The sequence below is a fragment of the Rhinoraja longicauda genome, chromosome 4 (genome assembly GCF_053455715.1).
Source record: "Rhinoraja longicauda isolate Sanriku21f chromosome 4, sRhiLon1.1, whole genome shotgun sequence".
Lineage (NCBI taxonomy): Eukaryota > Metazoa > Chordata > Chondrichthyes > Rajiformes > Arhynchobatidae > Rhinoraja > Rhinoraja longicauda.
In genome coordinates, this window is record NC_135956.1 from 77,764,282 (window position 1) to 77,788,773 (window position 24,492).

The 24,492-nt window shown below is 42.2% G+C and overlaps 1 protein-coding gene across 2 annotated transcripts; it reads right to left on the bottom strand.

The window, feature by feature from the left end:
• Positions 1–303: 303 nt before the first annotated feature.
• lactb2 (lactamase, beta 2) lies at positions 304–23,093 on the bottom strand. 2 transcript variants are annotated; one of them, XM_078398709.1, is made up of 7 exons: positions 22,957–23,093; positions 14,372–14,553; positions 11,343–11,466; positions 10,980–11,158; positions 7,069–7,217; positions 5,808–5,889; positions 304–2,103 (listed from the first exon to the last, which is right to left on the bottom strand). In XM_078398709.1, exons 1-7 carry the CDS (start codon positions 23,076–23,078, stop codon positions 2,063–2,065), a joined length of 879 nt encoding a protein of 292 aa, XP_078254835.1. In that variant the 5' UTR covers positions 23,079–23,093; the 3' UTR covers positions 304–2,062. The 2 variants fall into 2 exon arrangements, with proteins under 2 accessions (XP_078254835.1, XP_078254836.1); XM_078398710.1 differs by having other exon boundaries at positions 308–2,103; positions 14,372–14,535.
• Positions 23,094–24,492: the final 1,399 nt, after the last annotated feature.

The following is a 24,492-nucleotide window of genomic DNA, read 5'->3' on the forward strand; positions in this document are numbered from 1 at the left end:
TGTTGGGAGCGGATGAGAAAGTGGGATCAAATAAAACTAGTGTGAACGGGTGATCGATGGTCAGCGTGGACTCAGCGGCCCAAAGGGCCAGTTTCCATTCTGTATCTCCAAACTAAATTAAACTTCATAAAATAGTTATTGACATGAAATATAATACGTTTAAGGTTCAGTTCAGTTATCTGTAACATGGAAATGAACTTTAAAACAAGAGTTGCAAACAAATATAAACATAGCTGTTGTGATGATGAAATGATTTAGAGAAGTATTTTTAGTTAAGAGGAATGCCACAATGCTCAGTTGAAACTGGAGATCAGGTTTTGATTTTTATTTTGCTTTCTTATTAAGTTTTTTCTGTTTTGACATTTTCTTTCTCTTTTCCCGTAATTTACATGTCTTTTTAAGTTTGCATTTATTTTTTCACATATCGCACTGAATGCAGCCCATAGTTATACCTGTGCTCTGATATTATATCCCTGCATATATTCCTTGTTTGCAAGTCACAAAGACCGTTTTCTCCGAGATGCAAACAGGATACCTTTCAAAGGATATGTGCCCCCTACATGGTGTAATGGGATAGAAAAGGTATTTTTGCCCAATGTTTCTCGATCTTTCAACAAGCATTGCACAAAGAATCCTTTGTTTTTAAAACATTCGGTACATATGATGCACAATACTATATTAATGTACAATTCTTTTACACCTAGAACAAGTCAACAACAGTATTATTTTGAACATTACATTCAATTCACTTGTTGGTTTAAAAAAATGATTGTGTTTTTTGACTTTCATTTTTCAGCAAGTCACTCTTGTTTAATTACCTAAGTAATTAAGTCCCTTGGCGAAGGTCGCTATCGGTGGCGCCATGACCAGGTGCTCAAGGTGGTTGCTGAGAGCATAGCCACTGCCATCAGTAACAGCAAACACCACCATGCCCCAAAGCTATCAATCACTTTTGTCAAAGCTGGAGAGAAGCCTCGACCACAACCAAAAACAAGGGCGGGCCTCCTCTACACGGCCACTGACTGGCAGCTGCAGGTCGATCTGGGCAAACAGCTGAAATTTCCGCAGCACATCACAGCAACATCACTCCGGCCAGACATGATCATCACCGCCTAAGTGACAAAACAGCTGATCATTCTGGAGCTGACAGTGCCCTGGGAAGAGCGTATGGAAGAAGTAAATGAGAGGAAACGCGCAAAGTACCAGGAACTGGTGGAGATGTGCCGGGACAGAGGCTGGAAGACATGCTATGAACCCATAGAGGTGGGCTGTAGAGGCTTTGCGGGACGCTCACTCTGCAAAGTCCTCAACCAATTGGGCATTACGGGGCTGGCAAAGAAGAGGGCCATTCAATCCGCAAGCGAAGCCGCAGAGTAAGCCACTAGATGGCTTTGGATTAAGAGGGCTGATCCGTGGGCGGTTGCTGCTGGGATGCAAGTCGGGGCCTGATCAACCCCGGCTGGGTCGCCTGGGCGAGGGCGTCTGATGTTGTGAGACCTGAAACACCCGATGACTCCAGGTTACATCACTGAGGATGCGTCCCAGTGCATCCCGAAGATGTATCTTGCACATAACTATTTTAAGTAGAATTCAACACCAGATTTTATATTATAGATAGATTTATTGTGGCATCAGCAGTTTGAAAATTTGATATATTATAGACAAAACCTTAACTGTAAGGCAATGCTCAATCAGTAATCCCTTGTAAAGTGTTTAGATCAGTGATTAGCAGAATACAACACAAGCAAGGCATTACCAGAATTTTCATTTAGTTTCATTAGATAATTGGCAGGATACAATTTCCCAAGATGTTTTCCTGATGAGGTTCTACTGAAACTTTGAAGTAATAACACGAACAGTTCACACATTTTCTCCACGTTAACAATCAAAGTTATCAAAGATGATCAGAAGACTCCCTTTGGATATCCCACTTCTGTGTACTTTATGACATATTTTCACATTTTTGATACCAAACCTGTGCTTCAAAAATTAAATCTTTTTTTTAAAGCATTTTAAAAAAAAAGAGGGCTCTATATTGTCCATTTAAAAGGATGGCCATGCATTACAAGTTGCTTTTCCATTTTCGAGTAGCATTATCTTGGCCTGAAAGACAAAATAATAGGAATTTTGATCAATGTAACTTACAATACAAAAAATACTGGATTGATATTAAAAAGTGCAAAAATACTGTCAGTGATTCAATAATGAACGAAAGATTGCTTTCCTCAATCATTTCCTTACAATTGCACTCAGGCTACCATGTAACCTAGGATATGATATCACGAAAGAGTTCATTACACTAGATTGGAACAAATATCTCTTGCCTTAAGACATGAGTTATCCTGCTGCTCCTCTTCTGGTTAAGTAGACTAACTTCTGCTGTTTGAAAGTTTTTTTCACTAGAAAAATGAGAAATGGCACGAGTGTCCTGGAGAAGCACGGAGGGCTCATTATTCACGATAGGTGTTCATCGGAACATCTAATATTTACTGTAAGCCAATGGGCACCAGCATGTGACTGCTTGCCTTAATTTGATGGCAAATTAACTGTTACTAGAAAGACAAACATTTACTTGCATATGTAGTTCTATTTCTCAGGGGAATAACTAAGTCGTTTTTTGGTCTGTTTATGCACATGGTGGGATTGGACAAAGAGCATATTTAACTACAGTGACATTTTAGTCTTGGTGTATCTGCTTTTGCATACTTCCATTATAGCATATCTTGCTGCTCCTGTATCAACATTATTAATGCCCTTTGTTTTCTTTTAATTTCCAGATAGACAATAGACAATAATTAACTGAATTTAAATTCTACAAATGTGATAATGGTATTTCGTTATCCAGGGTTTTGGGTTGCCTTGGCAACCAAACAAGTGTGGCACCACCATAATCCTATTCAAATAGTTTTGGGTGGAAACACATGGAAAAATAGTTTAAAAAAAAAAGAATAGATGCAACTATGTGCATTATCTACATTGGAATCACAAACAGCAACCAAAGCAAAATTTCTACCTTACTGTATTGAATTACCCTTTGACTTCTTTGTGTATTTACGTCATACAAACTTTCAAACTTGAGGAAGGATATTCTTGCTATTGAGGGCGTGCAGCGTAGGTTTACTAGGTTAATTCCCGGAATGGCAGGACTGTCATATGTTGAAAGATTAGAGTAACTAGGCTTGTATACGGTGGAATTTAGAAGGCTGAGAGGGGATCTTATCGAAACATATAAGATTATTCAGGGATTGGACACATTAGAGGCAGGAAACATGTTCCCAATGTTGGGGGAGTCCAGAACCAGGGGCCACAGTTTAAGAATAAGGGGTAGGCCATTTAGAACGGAGATGAGGAAAAACCTTTTCAGTCAGAGTTGTAAATCTGTGGAATCCTCTGCCACAGAAGGCAGTGGAGGCCAATTCTCTGAATGCATTCAAGAGAGCAAGAGAGCCCTTAAGGATAGCGGAATCAGGGGGTATGGGGAGAAGGCAGGAACGGGGTACTGATTGAGAATGATCAGCCATGATCACATTGAATGGTGGTGCTGGCTTGAAGGGCCGAATGGCCTACTCCTGCACCTATTGTCTTTTGACACAAGACACTCATTCAGTACTTTCCCATTCTACCATCCAGGTCACTTATAAATTCCACCTTTTATAGTTTATGTTTATATCCTCATGAATTCCAATAACATAGACTCAAATGTGTTGTGTATCTACTCTTTTGCTTTCCTGTCATATTTTCAACACTCCCTTGAACTTTATTTGCATTAATTTTAGCTTGCCAGAAGAAATATCTAATCTTAATTGATCTCATCATTCAAGGTACTCAATTTAATAAAGCACTTTCTTCATTTATTGTGGAAATGTTCCTAGTTTGTGCTCCAACTATACAATTAAATGTGTCACAACTCTTACCCAATGCCTTTCGCTGATTTTTCTAATTTACGTGCACTTATTTCCTTTCATAGCATTGAAGTTTTTTATCTATACTGTAATTTTCAATTTATAGCTGTTTGGCTTCCTAGAAAATTGGGCTCCTTTGCAAATTTCCGTAGCTGTGTCAGTTGCACGTACATTAAGAAATGAGAGTAAAAAAACATTGGGTTCATAGCATCACTTCAATTTTATTCTGTATCCCAAGTTTTGGTAGTGATATGTGAATTCTATGAGAGTTGATCTCCAATAGCCAAACTGCCATAATGCAGGTGTGACCTTTATTTATTCTTTCTCTTACTTCCATATTGAATCCAATTGTGTCATGATCACTCTTGTTTTTACAAATACAGACACTCTACATAAAGGGGTTATGTTCCGTGATCTCTTACGCAGGTCAGATTTTACATGTCGGAACCGTTCCCTTTACGTACCTGATGGTTTGCCCAAATAATTGGGATGGGATTTATTTGAATAAATCTCAATATGATAGGATATAACTTTATTTATCCCCAGATGGAAATTGGTCTGCCAACAGACATAAAACACAACAAGATACATTAAATTAAAGTGATGAGCGGAAAGTCCAGGATTGGGGATGTGCAAAGATTGGTGAGGAGGGGCGGGAAGGGGAGTCAGTCTACCGCACAACAGAAGTGGGAAGAGTTGTAGTTTGATAGCAACAGGGAAAAACAATCTCCTGTGGTTTTCTGTGCTACACCTTGGAGGGGCCAGTCTGTTGCTGAAGGTGCTCCTCAGGTTGACCAGTGTGTCATGGGAGGGGAAGAGCTGTATTATCCAAGATGCTCAGGGCCTGAACTGCTCACTATCGAATATTTATTGGTCTGCGGTAATTCCCGTTCCATCCAGTGATGTTGCCATTCTACCATGAATGGATGAATCCCAATCATTCGTTTGAAGATTCGTGGTGGATAGATGGATCCGAACACTTGAAAAGTCACACGGATGCTGACACTGGCCAGTCACACGGTGTGTGGATGGATCCTGACACACGGTCAGTCACACGGTGAGCGAATGAATCTTCACACTGGCCAGTCACACGGTGAGAGGATGAATGTTCACACTGGCCAGTCACAAGGTGAGCCGTGCATGACTGAAGTTCACCAGATTCAGAGGGGATGGACCACAGAGCCTGTGTGCCCTCTAGTGGACGGCAGTGGAATAACAAGGCTGCTGAACTTGTTCCTCACTAGTTTCGTTTTTAGTTTTCCCACCGGGTCCCACTTGCGGCGAAATTCCAAGTCGCGTTTCGTAAGTGGTGGAAGGGGGAAGAAGAGTTTGGAAATACATTTGAGTTTTAAGTACTATCGGTTTTTGTTCTTTGGACTTTGTAACTTTCAGTCTACAGCGGACGCAGGATGGGAACAAAACCAAGATTTGCAAGTGTATCTCTGTCTTGTACCTGTCTTCTTTCAGTTGTCGGACCAAGTCTGTCCCTCAGTGATGGTTGACTCAGTAATCTGCCCCTGAGCACATTGTGAGGCAATTGAATATCAGACAAGCGCTCTTTTGGTTTAGTTTAGTTTAAGATGCAGCTTGGAAACATAAACTGCAAATGTAAACTGATTGCACTAGGGACAGAGTACAGAATTGTTTATGGAAGTGCGAGTTTACACAAGTTGCCTGTTGCATTAGTCAGGGAGTGTCTGTACTATCTTATCTTTCCTAAAACCAACCCGACAATATTTTACTTGCTAAAATAAACATTACTTTACCCTTTATCGAACTAATTTGTGACTGGCAGGCCATACTCCAAGACTGTAACATAAATGTGTTGCCGTGCCCCTGGGGAACTAAAGTGAAAGTAACAACATTTTTCCTGCATTTTTCATCTTCATTGCTGAGGATACTCACTCAGTTTTCCTTCCTTTACCAGCTTTTTCAGGTGGTGTTTAAGATTACCTTCAGCTGCTTGATGCAAGTGAGGAGGGGTATCCTATTGATAAAGCAAACCATACCTTAAACATTGTTGTAAGAATAGACATTTTCTAAAGTAAAAATAAAAAACAAACATGATGTTTATGCAGAACATAATAGAAATGTCCAGGAGCTAGGATTATTGACCATAGTTCTAATGAAGCATGCTGCTCAGTGGTACTGGTAAAACCCAAAATGGGCAGTTGAAGGCAGATTATTGATGAATAAGTGTTGTTTTACAGGAGTGTTGATGATGTTTTCCCATCAGTTTTCTGGAGATTGGGAAGCGACCTATTGGCCCATCAATTTATACCAGGGCGATTTTGAACAATCAGATAGACGCTAGTGTCGTAAATATATTGGAATAGCTGGGCAAGAGACCAGATCTTTCTGGAGGTCATCAGTATTAACCCTGACAAGTTGTCTGATCTCTTGGGCATTGCTATATCCAGTGATCTCAGCCATTTCTTGATATCACGTTGGCTTGGAGTGAATACAATTATTTGGATACCAGGTAGACACAAAATGCTGAAGTAACTCAGCGGGACAGGCAGCATCTCTGGAGTGAAGAAATGGGTGACATTTCGGGTCGAGACCCTTCTTCAGACTCTCCTGCTGAGTTACTCCAGCATTTGATTTAAACCAGCATCTGCAATTCTTTCCTACACGTGTTTAGATACCAGCTTCTGTTATGGAAGAGGGAAATGGGAAGAGGAATCTGTTTAAGTCAGCCAGCTTTCACAACCAAATATGGCGGACTGCTAAGCTCTGACCAGTTGGGTTTGGTTAGCTTTATCACTGGTTCCCAGAGTCTGTCTACCTGTTTGTTCATCCATCACTACCTCCGTTTCTGGACATGAGGTGCAAAGTAGCAAAACTGCCTCAATGAATATTGATAATTATTACCACAGTCTATATGTAAATAATAACCACTTCAACCATGAACCAGAAGGCAGTTGGTGCTTGTGAAATCAAAATGCTGAAACATTCAAAAATACAAAAAGATTGTTTGTTTTTTATGGTATTAGACAACAAAGTTAATACCCAGTATTTTTCCATAATACAGATGTCATTTATCCAGTTCTCAAATAGAAGAATAAAATAGATAGTCCACAAATCTCACAATTCAAAATCTTTCCTTGTGTTTGGATCAAGAACTCAGTCCCATTATTAGCATGCACATAAAATTAAAGATTACCTTATAAATAATTTTAACAAGTTCCATCAAGGTGAAATACATCTTAGGAGGGTCCTGAAACACCTTTAAAATCTGCTGTTCCCTCATATTTCTGTGAGATATGTATTCTCTAATTTTATCAGAAGCATTTTGCACAACTGGACCATGACCTGAAATGCAAATGCAGAGCATGAAAAATCAATAGAGCAGTATTGCAATTGTTCATTCGGGAAACAAAGGGCATTTATAATGCCAGAATTCTTGAGGCAAAGTCTAAGATTGCTTTGTTCTATAATATTTAAAATACTACATATTATCTCAACTAAATTATGGGATTTCTGTTCTATATATGTATCTTCTATCTATCAATATATTATATTACTAAAACTCTCATCTTGTTTGTTTGGCCGTACGTACCCGGAATACAGCCAAAACGGTACACGATAGTGCAACAATTTTAGGCCCACATTACTCACCATTGGCCTGCGGTTCAAATGGTTGTTATATTTTAAAAGTTATTCACATTTTAAACTATTTTAAAAAATCACCTTTTAAACTTTAATGAATTTGATTGGCTCTACCACCTCCCCCCCACGTGGGGTCCGGCGCGTCCTGATTGGCTACCTCCGTGTTTGACGTCACAATGGGAACCCAACGGGTCCGCGCATGCACAGTTGGGGCCCGTTGATCTAATACGTACATGAGATGGCCGCCGGATCCGCGCGTGTGCAGTTAGGGGAATGTTGCCGCTCAGAGAGAGGCGGCACTCGCCCGAGTGACAGGAGTGGTGGCCAATGAGGGGGGGGGGGGTAAGGAGAACTCTCCTGCTGCTGGTCAATGCGATGGCCGCCCGGGCTCTGGATGAGTGGCTCCCTCTCCCCTTTCCTCTCCCCCCCTTCCTCTCCCCTCCCCTTTCCTCTCCCCCCTCGCCCGCCCCCGGCCCCGGGGGAGTTTTAAGGGGAGTTGAGGGGGGATGGAGTTGGTGAGTCTCATCAGTTGGGGGAGGGTCCGCAGGAGAGGTTTGGACCCACGGGGGTTGGCGGGCCCGCAGGAGAGGTTTGGGCCCACGGGGTACCACCTCCCCCCACGTGGGGTCTGGCGCGTCCTGATTGGCTCCTGCCGCTCCCTCCCAAGTGGGGTCGATTGATTGGCTCCGACCTCCCACTCGACGCCCGATTGGTCGCTGTTCTGGGTCCCATGTGGGGGGAACGCCGCCTCCAGGGGCTGGGGTGAGTGGCTCCCTCTCCCCTTTCCTCGCCCGCCCCTGGTCGGGGGAGTTTTAAGGGGGGTTGAGGGGGGATGGACTAGGTGAGTGGCTGAGTGGGTGGGGGGGGGGGAGGAGAGGGGATAAGGGGGGTTGAGGGGGGATGGAGTGGGTGAGGGGGAGGGAAGGAGGGGGGATAATGGGGTTGTGGGGGGATGGAGAGGGTGAGTGGGGGGGATGGGAGGGTGCTACACCAATGCAGGAGAGGTTTGGGGGAGTTTTAAGGGGGGGTTGAGGGGGGATGGAGTGGGTAAGGGGGGAGGGGCAGAGGGGGTATCGGGTTGAAGAGGAACAGAGTGGGTGAGTGGAGGGGGGTGGTGGGGTGGGGGAGGGTAGGGTGCTAGACCAATGCAGGAGAGGTTTGGGGGAGTTTTGAAGGGGTGGAGGAGGGATGGAGTGGGTGAGGGGGGATAAGGAGGATTGAGGGTGGTGTGGGTGGGTGGGGGGGAGTGGAGGAGGGGAGGGTGCTAGACCAATGCAGGAGAGGCTTGGACCCAATGGGTCCACAGCAGCTAGTATATATATAAATATATATATATGAATTTTTCAAATTTGGGCTAGGGAATTGTCTTTGTCTAAGGACTTCAAATGCATTAAAAACTCTATGGAAATATACATCTGACAAGAACAACATTCAATGGCGACAAATGTCTATTGTCTAAATATCCCATTAAATTAAATTTTCCCCCACTATAATCTTCCCAGTGGAAACTTATACTGTTAAATAGACGCCCTGAAATGCGCAAGTCTAAATAAGTGGAATATACCACAAAGTAACCAATGCCATATATCAGAAAACTTATCTCTATTGAAATGAATAACCACACTTTGTGAAGTATATGATTTCAGCAGTTATTAGAACTACTGCAGATCAATGAAGCAAGAATTACAAGTAATCTCCCTCTTCCTAATGAGACCTCGCCCTCTGTCCCTCCTGTGTCAACTTTTCCACTCATATGCTCTCACCCATACATTCTGTGCCCTACTTCCTTCCAGGAATGTGAAATATGGATCTTTGGGAGTGGAAATTCCTTCAGGTTTTGAGATATGATTCAGAGACATCATCTCTGTCAATTTGGTGTGGAGTCCCAGGGCATTTCTCCCTCAACCATATACTAGTGTGCTGCATACCTGGTATTTCCACCTATCCAATATACCAGGATGTGAAGGAAAATAACAGAAAACTGAATAGAAAAGAATAAACAATAGATTAATATATATATATTTCTTTATTTGTCCCACACTGGGAAAATTTACAAAATTAAGTCAATAGACAATAGAGAATAGGTGCAGGTGTAGGCCATTCGGCCCTTCGAGCCAGCACCACCATTCAATGTGATCATGGCTGATCATTCTCAATCAGTACCCCGTTCCTGTCTTCTCCCCATACTCCCTGATTCCACTATCCTTAAGAGCTCTATCTAGCTCTCACTTGAATGCATTCAGAGAATTGGCCTCCACTGCCTTCTGAGGCAGAGAATTCCACAGATTTACAACTCTCTGACTGAAAAAGCTTTTCCTCATCTCCGTTCTAAATGGCCTACCCCTTATTCTTAAACTGTGGCCCCCTGGTTCTGGACTCCCCCAACATTGGTAACATGTTTCCTGCCTCTAACGTGTCCAACCCCTTAATAATCTTATATGTTTCGATAAGATCCCCTCTTATCCTTCTAAATTCCAGTGTATACAAGCCTAGTCGCTCCAGTCTTTCAACATACGACAGTCCCGCCATTCCGGGAATTAACCTAGTAAACCTATGCTGCATGCCCTCAATAGCAAGAATATCCTTCCTCAAATTTGGAGACCAAAACTGCACACAGTACTCCAGGGTGCGGTCTCATTATTACTGATCATCACTGATCATTATTATTACCCTTTATCGTGATATCCTTCTCAAAAGATTTAACTGAAGATTCTGTATTTAATGAATTTACATTAGTTTTCAACAATAAACACGTGGTCAATGCGTCATCTATTTTTTTTAATACTGGCATTCATTTTGAATACTTTCCTTTAAATACCTAATGTATTTCGATACATCGGATTCACCAGTGTCAATTAAAAATTGTATGCAAACTATTAAGCAGTCCCTTAAAATGTATTGGTTTTCATTACACTCCATTAATTTTCACATCAGAGTTTAACCTGTTAAATGGATCTTCTTAAATGGTTTTTCATGGGCACCTGGACAGGCTTGGCAATGTGTGAAAGCAATGCTAGAAAATCTAGCTATTGCTTGGATTTATTTAGATGGTAGGTTGAATTATAACATTCTTTGAGGTATCGTGACCCAGGTGGCTAGAATACAAGCTTTTGCAGGCTATAAAAACATGAAAATACTACACAAATAGTCCATACGATCTCTATTGGACAAATACATTATCAAGCGCATCTTACTGAATATAAATCAGGAACTGGAATCCCAGTTTAATTTTCCATCCAACGCAATCTAAGGCCACTCTGCAAACCTGGATAAACAATTTTAATTGAACGTGCTTGTTTTCAATACCAAACCAGGTGATCCACCAGGGTAGTTAGGTTTATTTGTACCTTTCAGTTTAACAAGTTTACAGTGATCATCTAGTTTCCAAATGATACACGTGTTTACTTTCTTGGCATTACAATACAATAATGTATAATTCAAAGCAATGGAGAACAATGCACTTACCTGGATATATTATGTCAGCATTAATAGCTAGCAGCTTTTCCAAAGAAAGCATATAATCATACAAGTCCTCAAACACTGCTGTTCCAACTCCCAGAATACAGTCTCCAGAAAATATAGCATTTTCCTCTTGAAGTAATAATGCCATATGATCACTGGTATGTCCTGGTGTGTAAATAGCTCTGATAGCAAAAATATTTTTGTTATTCACACCTTGATAGACAAGTGAACCTAATACAGACTATATTCTGCTAATATTTACAAATAATTGAATCAGAATTAATACCAAATCTAAAATGAAAATGTTTATAAATATAAAAATCAAGAGCATCTTCATTAAAAAGTAAACATTGTTTCCTAGATTACCTCAGTGTGGCTCCCTCAGACTTCAACACGTCTCCATCCTTTAGATAGGTGTACTGCCTTTCACTATTTCCAATCTTTTCTTTTTGAGGTGGTGTGCATGGAAGTTTGCTAATCTGAATATCATCTAATAAAATATAAATAGTCATTAGCAACAGATATTTAATTTATTGACATTCCAACATATTGCAGATCTAGTTGATAATATAAACTTTACAAATTCAAAAATACAATAAATGTATAGTTCAACAAATATATTTTTAGATACACAGACAACTGAGTGATTACCTTTTTAGATTAAAGCAGCATTTTATCTTTACATTCAAAGATAAAATTCTGCACTTATACAAACAATGTTGACGAGTCAATTAAAAAATATGTTTACTTTTAATTTCCGATTCATAAATTCCACTCCTATTATTAAATACGTAAATATACTTTGGGGATGATTATTTAATTAATAATCTGCTGTACTTTAGCACGAGCTGTACATGCAATCATTCTAATGTCAAAAACATCCCAAGGCTTCACCAAAAGTTATTAGCCAAAGAAATGGACAATATACCAAAAGGGAAAGCAGACCGTATGAGTGGAATGAAATTGGATAGAGCAGAAGGGGAGAAAGGAGCGAAATATGTGTGGCATCTGATTCAAAGCCAGAAAAAGCAAGACTGGGGTCCAGTCTAAATGTGATTGAGATGAAAAAGTATTCGCGATTAACTGGCAAAATTCTGTATTATCATTTTCATGCTTTGGTTTTCATGCTTTGGAAACATCTAAATTAGAGGGGGAAATGCTACCAACTAAGCCATTGCTGAAACTCCAGAAAAACTAGATTATTTCATTTAATTAAATTTGATTTGAACCAACGCACCAAACTTCTGACTTCAAAATCAACTTTCGGATCAAGTTTTAAAATGATCTTAAGTTTTTGATCACTGCCCTTACACGTAGTGAATTCTAGAGCTTTGCTATAGAAAATTACAGCTAATATTAGAGACTTTGAGGGAGAATACAAAATTTAGACACATTGGAGAAGAGTTCTGAAAGTGGTTTCCTTCATTATACATTCTTCATATCGTACAGAAAATACCTTCATTGCAGGGTGAAAATTAGTTGTATCAAAGATATGCCTCTTTCTTTTATATTGGAACCCCTCACAACCCATATAGCTATATCCAATCCCTTAAAACATTCCCCAGCAACCGCAGGAGATGCAATACCTGTCCCTTTACCTCCCCCCTCGACAACTTTCCCGTGCAACTTCAGGAGGTGCAACACCTGTCCTTCTACCTCTCCCTTCGACTCCATCCAAGGACCCAAATAGTCTTTTCAGGTGAGGCAGAGGTTCACTTGCACCTCCTCCAACCTCATCTACTGTTTCCGCTGTTCCAGGTGTCAACTTCTCTACATTGGCGAGCCCAAGTGCAGGCTTGGCGATCGTTTCGCTGAATACCTCCGCTCAGTCCGCCTTAACTTACCTGATCTCCCGGTTGCTCAGCACTTCAACTCCCTCTCCCATTCCCAATCTCTGTCCTGGGCCTCCTCCATTGTCAGAGTGAGGCCCAGTGCAAATTGGAGGAACAGCACCTCGTATTTTGCTTGGGTAGTTTACACCCCAGTGGTATGAACATTGACTTCTCTAACTTCAAATAGCCCTTGCTTTTCCTCTCTATTCCCTTCCCCTTCCTCCCACTCGTCTTACTGTCTCTGATTACATTCTAGCTTTGTCCCGCCCACTCCAGACATCAGTCTGAAGAAGGGTCTCGACCGGAAACGTCACCCATTCCTTCTCTCCTGAGATGCTGCCTGTCCCGCTGAGTTACTCCAGCATTTTGTGTCTACCTTCCCTTAAAACATAACTGGATTTTGAATAACAAAATGATACATAAATTCCTCTTGATGAAGTATTTAATTTTTTTTTTCTGAAGCTGCATAACAAAACTACCATAAATTTCACTGTTTGTAAACCACATTCATTTTAGAACAGCAATTTTGGTACGCAACCACAAGTTACTTGGCATCTAAGTCATTTTTGATTCACAAGTTGCTTCAACCTTTGTTGAGAGTTCTGTGCCTGTGATTTCTGATAGTATACTTCTCAGAATGATGCTAATGACCACGTGGGCTTGGCAAACCTGTTTTTAAATCATGCCTTGTCAATTCTTATTTTTTAAAAACCACATCGCAAACGAGTTCTCAATTGAAGAGAAAATGCTGCAAACACTCATCATGTAAGGACGCATCTGTGAAAAGAGAAATAGTCCCACATTGAAGGCCCTTCATCCCAACTGGGAAAGAGAGAAAACAAGCTGGTCAAAGTTGCAGCAAGAATGGAAGAAGTGATGGGTGGGGAAAAGAGATTATCTCTGATGTGTGACGATCAGTGAAGGACAATCTTGAAATTGAAGACTGGTGAGGTGAAAGGTGAGGACCAGGAAAACACCTCTTGTTGTCCAGGTAAACTAGAGGCAAGAACATGTTATGAAAATATATAGATCATCCTGTGCAATTTCTGCCACATTTATCCAGATTCCCCTCTCCTCGCAGCATTCCAGAAGGATTGTTCCCTTAAATATCCCTGGACCATATTTCCATCACCGCCAACTACAACTTTTCATACAAATCTTGAAGAAGAACCCTGAACCAAAACGTCAGCTGTTCATTTCCCTCCACAGATGCTGCCTGGTATGCTGTTCCTCCAACAGTTTGACTTAATCTATAGCTTATCTACACCTGACTTCCAGAGGTATTCCCTTTGTCCTATCCATCCATTTGCTCCTCTTGCCAATTTTAAATGAACTTGTTTTGTCTCTTGCTCAGCCCTGCAACGTTAACTCCGTTTCTCTTTCTATAGCCACTGTTCCGCTGGCTGTTCCAGCATTTTCTTATTCCAGATTTCCAGCATCTGCTGTTTTCTTGATTTTATTTTTTAATTCTTATACGAGTAACTGCCATTCATTTGAGAGAAATAATCATGGATTATAGTTTCAGTTACCAGTTAGAGGAAATTTTCACATTATCAGCCTTACCTTCAACGACATTTTTCAAGATGTCTGGTATGCCTCCAACATGATCAATGTGCCAGTGTGTCACCAGAATTTCTTGAATACAGGTATTCATATTGAACAAAGTTTCTTTTAAACAACTGATGTATTCAGGTACTGCTGAATCTCCAGTGTCAATTAGGAATCGTCTGCAAGAAAAGTAAAAACTGGAAATTTATTTTAAAATTTACTTGGTACAATTTTTAAACCAGTACAGTGGCACAGCTGCCTCACAGCTCCAGAGACCCAGGTTTGATCCTGATCTTGGGCACTATCTCTGTTGAGTTTGCACGTTCTCCCGGTGTCTCTGGAGGTTTTCTCTGGGTGCTCTGGTTTCTTCCCACAGCCCAAACTTGTGGTTTGTAGGTTAATTGGCCTCTGTAAATTGTCCCTAGTGTGTAGAAAGTGGATACCAATATTTGATAACATTGACCTCGGTGGGCTAAAGGTCTTGTTACCATGTTGTATGTCTAAAATTAAAAACTAAACATTAGCAACTAAATGGAGGACCAATAGACAATAGGTGCAGGAGGAGGCCATTCGGCCCTTCAAGGCAGCACTGCCATTCAATGTGATCATGGCTGATCATTCTCAATCAGTACCCCGTTACTGCCTTCTCCCCATACCCCCTGACTTCGCTATCCTTAAGAGCTCTATCCAGCTCTCTCTTGCATGCATTCAGAGAATTGGCCTCCACTGCCTTCTGAGGCAGATAATTCCACAGATTCACAACTCTGACTGAAAAAGTTTTTCCTCATCTCCGTTCTAAATGGCCTACCCCTTATTCTTAAACTGTGGCCCCTTGTTCTGGACTCCCCCAACATTGGGAACATGTTTCCTGCCTCTAACGTGTCCAACCCCTTAATAATCTTATACGTTTCGATAAGATCCCCTCTCATTCTTCTAAATTCCAGTGTATACCACTTCCCAAACAAATGATTAAATTAAATCCATACAATAATACCTGAAAAGTCAGTTGGAAATATTAATTTCATTGTGGTACCCTTTTTATGTTGTGAGGATTAGATTTACATTGGTGTGCAACTCACCAAGGCTTTTCCTCCATTTACAAGACGCTGGCCTGGAGTGTGACTGAAAACTCTCCACTTGTATGGAAAATGCAGAGTTAAGAAATCAAACATTGTCCACATGGTTAGCACACCATTCAAAAATAAAATCATTCCACCTACCGTCAAAGTATCACAGTTGCAGTGTACTATCCACAATATCTATTGCAGTTACTTGCCAAGGCTACTCAGGCAACAACTGGAAAAAGTGCAAGCTCTTCCACCAAGGACAACAGGTTTGTGGGAATACCACCATGTGCAGATTCCCCTCCGAGTTACATACTATCACGCTACTAATCACTCATTGTCAATGGGTCTAAATCCCAGAACTGCCTACTGAAGAAATAAATGGGAGGAATTGATCAGAAGAGCTGCAGTGACTCAAAAGGCAATTTACCACAATTGTCTCTTGGGCAATTAGGGATGGGCAATCTGAAATGATAAAAATGTTTGTTGAACCAGGTGCAGGCAAGTGGGACTAACTTGTTCTGACTACAGTCTGCATGGATGAGTTGACCAAAGGATCTATTTCCATGTTTTACAGCTCTCTCTCGCCATTTGACTCATTAGTGATACTCACAGCCTGTATAGGAATTAAAAGAATTTGGATGACACTCTGTTTATGATATTTTACTTAACTGGCTAGCACAGCTCAAGTTCATACAGTCTAAAAAATGAGCACAGATTTTTATTTATTTTTTGCTGAGGTTGCAAGCAGATGCCATTTTTAAGGATATTTAGAAGGCATTTGGCCAAGTTCCCATAAAAGACTGTTTAGCAAAATGCAGGTCCATGAGAATAAGAGAGACTAAGTAGAACATGGATAAAAATTGACTGAAAGGCAAAGTTGAGCCATGCATAAAGTAAGCATGCAGGTTACAGAAGACAGTGAAGAAAGCTAATGGCATGTTGGCCTTCATTACGAGAGGATTTGAGTATAGGAGTAAAGAGGTCCTTCTGCAGTTGTATAGGGCCCTGATGAGACCACATCTGGAGTATTGCGTGCTGTTTTGGTCTCCTAATTTGAGGAAGGACATCCTTGCTATTGAGGCAGTGCTGCATAGGTTCACGAGGTTAATCCCCGGGATGACGGGACTGTCATATGAGGAAAGATTGGAAAAGCTGGGCTTATATTCACTGGAGTTAAGAGGATGAGAGAGGATCTTATAGAGACCTATAAAATAATAAAAGGGCTGGACAAGCTAGATGCAGGAAAAATGTTCCCAATGTTGGGGGAGTCCAGAACCAGGGGCCACAGTCTAAGAATAAAGGGGAGGCCATTTAAAACTGAGATGAGAATAAACTTTTTTACCCAGAGAGTTGTGAATTTGTGGAATTTTCTGCCACAGAAGGCAGTGGAGGTCAATTCACTGGATGAATTTAGAAGATAGTTAGATAGAGCTCTAGGGGTTAGTGGAATCAAGGGATATGGGGAGAAGACAGGCACAGGTTACTGATTGTGGATGTTCAGCCATGATTACAATGAATGGCGGTGCTGGCTTGAAGGGCCAAATGGCCTCCTCCTGCACTTATTTTCTATGTTTCTAAAACATTTGTTGTATTCTGTGGGATGATAGTAGTATTCCATATGGGTTAGTGGAAGGACATTTTTGGGGAGGTAAATGATGTGGATAATGTTAAACAGAATAAAATTTGCACAAGGCTTTGAGGAAATGTTGTAAAGTGAGGACAGTAATAGTCTGTGTTGACAAATAGAATCAGTTGAGTGGCAGATGGAATTTAATACATTGTAAAGTGGTACATTTTGGCAGAAAGAATGAGAGAAAACAATAATCTAAACATCACATCTAAAGAGTGGCTGAACAGGGTGTCAGGGTGTCATCTAAACTCTTTAAATTAATTTACAGGCTGTGGGCATCAATAACTCAACAGGTCAGCTTGCAACTGCAGAGGGAAATGGACAAACAATATTTTGAGTCTGCACCTTCAAACTTCTGAAGACCCCAAACTGAAACATTGCCTTCCACCTATGTTGCCCTAACCCACTAAGTTACTCCAACAATTTGTATTTTTGTTCAAGATTCCAGCATCTACAGTCTTTTGTGTCTCTTTGGTTCTCTTTCCCAGTTCTGACGAGGAGTCCCTGATCTGAAACTTTAACACTTTCTCCTTCCACAGATTTCTTTCAGCTTTTCAGCATTTTTTCAATATTAATTTTCTGTTTTCTTGGAAACATTTTCCCCACGAGAGATATAGCTGATGGTACACGTACAAAAGATAGAGTAACTTTGAATTTTAGTATGTCACCTGGAGAATTTAACTTCATCAAGTTAAATAAATCTTATAAAATGGTTCTTCTCAGTAATAGTGTCCATGAAACTGCTGGAGTGTTGCAAAACTCACCAGGTTTACTGACATGCTAGAGGACAAAAAAATTGTCATCCTTACTCAATCTGGATTATATGTGATTCCAGATTTATTAATGTGGTTGAGTTCATAAGTTATAGGAGCAGAATTAAGCCATTTGGCCCATCAAGTCTAATCTGCCATTCAATCTATACTTCCCTCTCGACCCCAGTCTCCTGCCTTCTCCCCATACCCTGACACCCTTACTAATAAAGAAGTACGGTTCACATACTTGACCCCCAGTTCAGAGATAATTAGGAATGGAGAAGTAAAATCAGGTAATATCTACATCAAATAAATGAGTTAAAAAAATAAAGAGGGAGCAGAGTCAGACGAGTGAGAAAAGAAGGGGGAAAAAAGGGTAAATATTGTCCAGGAAAGCATCATCAAAGGTCAGTGTGTACTTTCAAAGGGGTCATTGTCATGTGGCCAGAAAACCTTTGCAAGCTATCCAGCCAAATCATACTGTACATGAGTACAATCAAGGCATTACAGAAACACATCAGCAGTACAAAGAGACAAATACCAGAGTGCAGAATATAGCATTATTGCTTGGCAGTTATAGACAAAGTGCTATTGAAAATTGTACCAGGGCCACATTGAGATTGGTTGGGAGATTGGGACTACACCCTTAGAACAATCATATAGAGCTCATTTAGAGAATCATACATAAGTTGAGTCACGAGTCACATGGTGCATGTTGGAAATATTCAGCAGGTCTTTCACCATTTGCAGAAACTGAGAGTTAACATTTCATATCCGAACCCCAATACCACAACTGGGAATAGAGAAAATAAATAATTTTCAATTACAGAGAAGATGTGAGGGGGAAGATGTGCAGTCTTTTTTAATGTCAGTGTGGAATACAGAGCACAATTTGGACCAGCCAGGGGCAAGAAGGACCCCTCTCTATAATCATAAAGCACATTTAAAAAATAAAATCATACAGGCATATAATTGTGGTTTAAAAAAAAATTTAAAAATCAAGTTTAAATACCTATAAATGGTCCAGACTTGGGGGTGAGCTGTCAACCCGACCACAGGTTTCTTGTGGCGAGAGTTAATAGGTCATGCAGCATGCAGCAGGACATGCAGCAGGATGGAACAGGGATGTGCGGGTGGGCGAGAAGGGAGGACAAGGGTCCTTGTTGGGAACGGAGGAGAGTGATGGTTGCATCTGGAAAGGATGGGAAGGAACGGTGTAGGAAGGAACTGCAGGTGCTGGTTTACACTGAAGATGGACACAAAATTGTGGAATAACTCAGCAGGACAGACAGCATCTCTGGAGAGAAGGAATGGGGGACGGTTCGGTTTGAGACCCTTCTTCAGACTGAGAGTCAGGGGAGAGGGAGTCTGGAGATATGGAAGGGTAAGGTGTGAAAATGACAGATCAAAGCAGATGCTGACCAAGGAAATTCAGTCCCTTGCAAGGGAAGACATAGGGACTGACGAGGTAGTCACTGTGGATTGAGTTGAGGAATTGTAAAGGCAAGAAGACACTAATTGGTGTTATCTACAGACCCCCAAATAGTAGCCCGGATGTAGGGTGTAAGATGCAGCAGGAGTTAAAACTGGCATGTAAGAAAGGTAATGCCACTGTGGTGATGGGCTATTTCAATATGCAGGTAGACTGGGAAAATCAGGTTGGTTCTGGACCCCAAGAAAAAGAGTTTGTAGAGTGTCTCCTTGATGGATTCTTAGAGCAGCTTGTAATGGAGCCTACCAGACAAAAGGCAATTCTGGATTTAGTGTTGTCCAATGAACCAGATTTGATAAAGAGAACTCAAGGTAAAGGAACCGCTTGGAGGTAGTGATCATAATATGATTAGTTTCAATCTGCAATTTGAGAAGGAGAAGGTTAAATCGGAAGTGTCAGTGTTGCAGTTGAACAAAGGGGGCTATGAAGGCATGAGAAAGGAGCTGGCCAAGGTCGAATGGAAAGGGATCCTAGCAGGAATGACGGTGGAACAGCAATGGCAGGAATTTCTGAGCATAATCCGGAAGACGCAGGATCATTTCATTCCAAAAAGGAAGAAAGATTCTAAGGGGAGTAGGAGGCAACCATGGCTGACAAGGGAAGTTAGGGATGGAATAAAACTAAAAGAAAAGATGTATAACACAGCAAAGAGTAGCCAGAAGCCAGAGGATTGGGAAACTATCATAGGACAACAGAAGGTAACAAAACGGGCAATACGGGCTGAAAAGATGAAGTACAAGGGGAAGCTGGCCAAGAATATAAAGGACAGTAAAAGCTTCTTTAGATATGTTAAGAGAAAAAGAGTAGCAAAGTCAAATGTGGGTCCCTTGAAGGCAGACACGGGTGAAATTATTATGGGTAACAAGGAAATGGCAGAAGAATTGAACAGGTACTTCGGATCTGTCTTCACTAAGGAAGACACAAACAATCTCCCAGGTGTACTGGAGGACAGAGGATCTAGGGGGGGTAGAGGAACTGAAAGAAATTTTCATTAGGCGAGAAATAGTGTTGGGTAGACTAATGGGACTGAAGGATGATAAGTCCCCTGGGCCTGATGGTCTGCATCCCAGGGTCCTCAGGGAGGTGGCGCTAGAAATAGTGGATGCATTGGTGATCATTTTCCAATGTTCAATAGATTCAGGAGCAGTTCCTGTGGATTGGAGGATAGCTAATGTTATCCCACTTTTCAAGAAAGGAGCGAGAGAGAAAACGGGGAATTGCAGATCAGTTAGCCTGACTTCGGTGGTGGGAAAGATGCTGGAGTCAATTATTAAAGAGGTAATAATGATGCATTTGGATAGCAGTAAAAGGATAAGTCCAAGTCAGCATGGATTTATGAAAGGGAAATCATGCTTGACTAATCTTCTGGAATTTTTTGAGGAAGTGGCAAGTAAAATGGATGAAGGGGAGCCAGTGGATGTAGTGTATCTAGACTTCCAGAAAGCCTTTGATAAGGTCCCGCACGGGAGATTGGTGACCAAAATTAGAGCACATGGTAGGGTAGGGGTAGGGTGTTGACATGAATAGAAAATTGGTTGGCAGACAGGAAGCAAAGAGTAGGAGTAAACGGGTCCTTTTCAGAATGGCAGGCAGTGGCGAGTGGAGTGCCGCAAGGCTCGGTGTTGGGGCCGCAACTATTTACCATATATATTAATGATTTGGAAGAGGGAAGTAGAAGCAACACTAGCAAGTTTGCAGATGACACAAAGCTGGGTGGCAGTGTAAACTGTGAGGAGGATGTTAGGAGGTTGCAGGGTAACCTAGACAGGTTGAGTGAGTGGGCAGATGCGTGGCAGATGCAGTACAATATAGATAAATGTGAGGTTATCCACTTTGGCGGCAAAAACAAGGAGGCAGATTATTATCTCAATGGTGTTAGGTTAGGTAAGGGGGAGGCGCAGCGAGACCTGGGTGTCCTTGTACACCAGTCACTGAAAGTTGGCGTGCAGGTACAGCATTCCTTATACACCAGTCACGGAAAGTTGGCGTGCAGGTATAGCAGGCAGTGAAGAAAGCTAATGGAATGTTTGCCTTTATAACAAGAAGATTTCAGTATCGGAGTAAAGAGGTTCTTCTGCAGTTGTATAGGGCCTTGGTGATACCACATCTGGAGTGTTGTGTACAGTTTTGGTCTCCTTATTTGAGGAAAGACATCCTGTTAATTGAGGCAGTGAAGCATAGGTTCACGAGATTGATCCCTGGGATGGTGGAACTGACATATGAGGAAAGATTGAAAAGACTAGGCTTGTATTCACTGGAGTTTAGAAGGATGAGAGGGGATCTTATAGAAACATATATAATTATAAAAGGACTGGACAAGCTAGATGCAGGAAAAATGTTCCCAATGTTGGGCGAGTCCAGAACCAGGGGCCACAGTCTTAGAATAAAGGGGAGGCCATTTAAAACTGAGGTGAGAAAAAACTTTTGCACCCAGAGAGTTGTGAATTTGTGGAATTCTCTGCCACAGAGGGCAGTGGAAACCAAATCACTGGATGGATTTAAGAGAGAGTTAGATAGAGCTCTAGGGGCTAGTGGAATCAAGGGATTATGGGGAGAAGGCAGGCACGGGTTATTGATTGGGGACGATCAGCCATGATCACAATGAATGGCGGTGCTGGCTCGAAATGCCAAATGGCCTCCTCCTGCACCAATTATCTATGTTTCTATGAAATGTAGAATGCAGGGAACGTGTAGGAACTGTGGCAGATAGAAACATAGAAAATAAGTGCAGGTGTAGGCCATTCGGCCCTTCGAGCCAGCACCGCCATTCAAAACAATCATGGCTGATCATCCAAAATCAGTACCCCATTGGGGCTCATAGACAATAGGTGCAGGAGTAGGCCATTCAGCCCTTCGAGCCAGCACCGCCATTCAATGCGATCATGGCTGATCACTCTCAATCAGTACCCCGTTCCTGCCTTCTCCCCATACCCCCTCACTCCGCTATCCTTAAGAGCTCTATCCAGCTCTCTCTTGAAAGCATCCAACAAACTGGCCTCCACTGCCTTCTGAGGCAGAGAATTCCACACCTTCACCACTCTCTGACTGAAAAAGTTCTTCCTCATCTCCGTTCTAAATGGCCTACCCCTTATTCTTAAACTGTGGCCCCTTGTTCTGGACTCCCCCAACATTGGGAACATGTTTCCTGCCTCTAATGTGTCCAATCCCCTAATTATCTTATACGTTTCAATAAGATCCCCCCCTCATCCTTCTAAATTCCAGTGTTGTCGACCCCCCCCCCCCCCCCCGTGGTGATCCCTGTCAACTGACCTCAGTCAGGCGAACGACAACAAACAGAGACAGCAGAAGCAGAAGCAGAAGTAGCTTCACAACTTCTGCTGCCTCAAATGCAAGAAGAAGTAGAAGTAGAAGTGGTACCCCATTCCTGCTTTCCCCCCCCATATCCCTTGATTCCGTTAGCCCTGAGTGCTAGACCTAATTCTCTCTTGAAAACATCCAGCTGGTTTACATTGAATATTGACACAAAATGCAGGAGTAACTGGTGTGGGACAGGCTGCAGGCTGCAGGCAGTATGGCCATGTGATGGGGGACAATTGGGGCCGAGACCCTTCCTTCTTCAGGCGGTGTTGGTGGATTCACGGCCCCGCATGGCCCGGCGCGGCCACTCGCACCCTCCCACGCCTCGACTCTTTACTCACCGGGGACCAGTGCCCACTAGGTAGGTGTTGGTCCCCTGGAGGGTCATGGGGCCCGGGTTGCAACCCAGCACCCGGACCACCCGCGTCGACAGCCGCTGCACTTTGGGGAGAGCCACCGCCATTACCCCTGTCACCGCCGCCCACGCCGCAGGCGCTCTCCCGCGGCAGCGACATCTCTCGGAGCGCAGCGGTACCGCCGCCAGAAGCCGCACAGTCCCTGCGGGCGACTGCATCTGGAGATATCGAGACACCTGGAGCTATCTGGATAAATCGAGACATCTGCAGGTGTCTGGATATATCGAGACATCTGCAGGTATCTGGATATATCGAGACATCTGCAGGTATCTGGATAAATCGAGACATCTGCAGGTGTCTGGATATATCGAGACATCTGCAGGTATCTGGATATATCGAGACATCTGCAGGTATCTGGAGATATCGAGACATCTGCAGGTATGTGGGTATATCGAGACATCTGCAGGTATCTGGATATATCGCAACATCTGCAGGTATGTGGGTATATCGAGACATCTGCAGGTATCTGGATATATCGAGACATCTGCAAGTATCTGGATATATTGAGGCATCGGGAAGTATCTGGAGACATCTGGAGGCACTTGGAGATATCAAGACATCTGGATATATCTGGACATATCGAGACATCTAGAAGCAAATGGAGGCATCTGGAGACATGTGGAGACATCTGGAGACACATGGACGCCTGCCAAGGCCCACACTGGCACAGTGCAATGCAGGCACAAGGAACTTCAGATGCTGTAATCTTGCTTACTGTATCCTCTCGATTGTATTCACAACCCTCCTGTATGAATGAAAATATTTTTAAAATGCTAGAAATCTGAAACGAAATCAGAAAATGCTGCAAACACACAGCAGGCCCAACATCGGCTGTGGAGAGAGAAACAAAGTTGGTGTTTCAGACTGAAGAGCCATTGTTAGAAGTGTGAAAGAGATAGAAACAAGGTTCATTTAAAAAAAGTAGAAAAGGTGCAGGAGGTTGATAGGTCAAAGGGGAACGTTTCACCCTAACACAGATATCCCATCTGCCCCACTACCAACTCACATGGAGTTAATGGAGTGATGTACATAGGTGAGAACATCTAATCAAATACTCTAATGAACAGGCTGTGGAGTTTTGAGCAAAACACAGTGCTAGATTAACTCTGCAGGTCAGGCAGGAACTGGAGGGAATAGACAGACGATGTTTCGGGTTAGGACCCTTCTTCAGACAGGTCCTCCAGCACATTGTGTTTTGCCCAAGATTCCAGCATCTGCAGTTTCTCGTGTCTCTGGGATTTAGGGTTTTATTGGTTGACTTACAATTGCCCCAATCTCATTTGTACCTTGTACAATTCGTACCTTGCCTAAAATACTCTCCTGGAATCCCTTCCACTAAAGCAGCAATGAACTTACATGAAACTGTTCAATACGAAAAAATGTCTCACTTCCTCATTGCCTTACATTAGTTCAACTTCATTGACCAAGCACAACATCTCATTTACCATCAGTAACATCACA

What these genes read in the sequence shown, in the direction of transcription:
- lactb2 (XM_078398709.1), bottom strand. Translation starts at nt 23,078, where the DNA reads ATGGCGGTGGCTCTCCCCAAAGTGCAGCGGCTGTCGACGCGGGTGGTC. An exon ending in CTTGAAAAATGTCGTTGAAG is followed by an intron (nt 11,467 to 14,371) that starts GTAAGGCTGATA and finishes ATATTTTATTAG; the next exon opens with ATGATATTCAGATTAGCAAA. An exon ending in TGCTGACATAATATATCCAG is followed by an intron (nt 7,218 to 10,979) that starts GTAAGTGCATTG and finishes TTTGCATTTCAG; the next exon opens with GTCATGGTCCAGTTGTGCAA.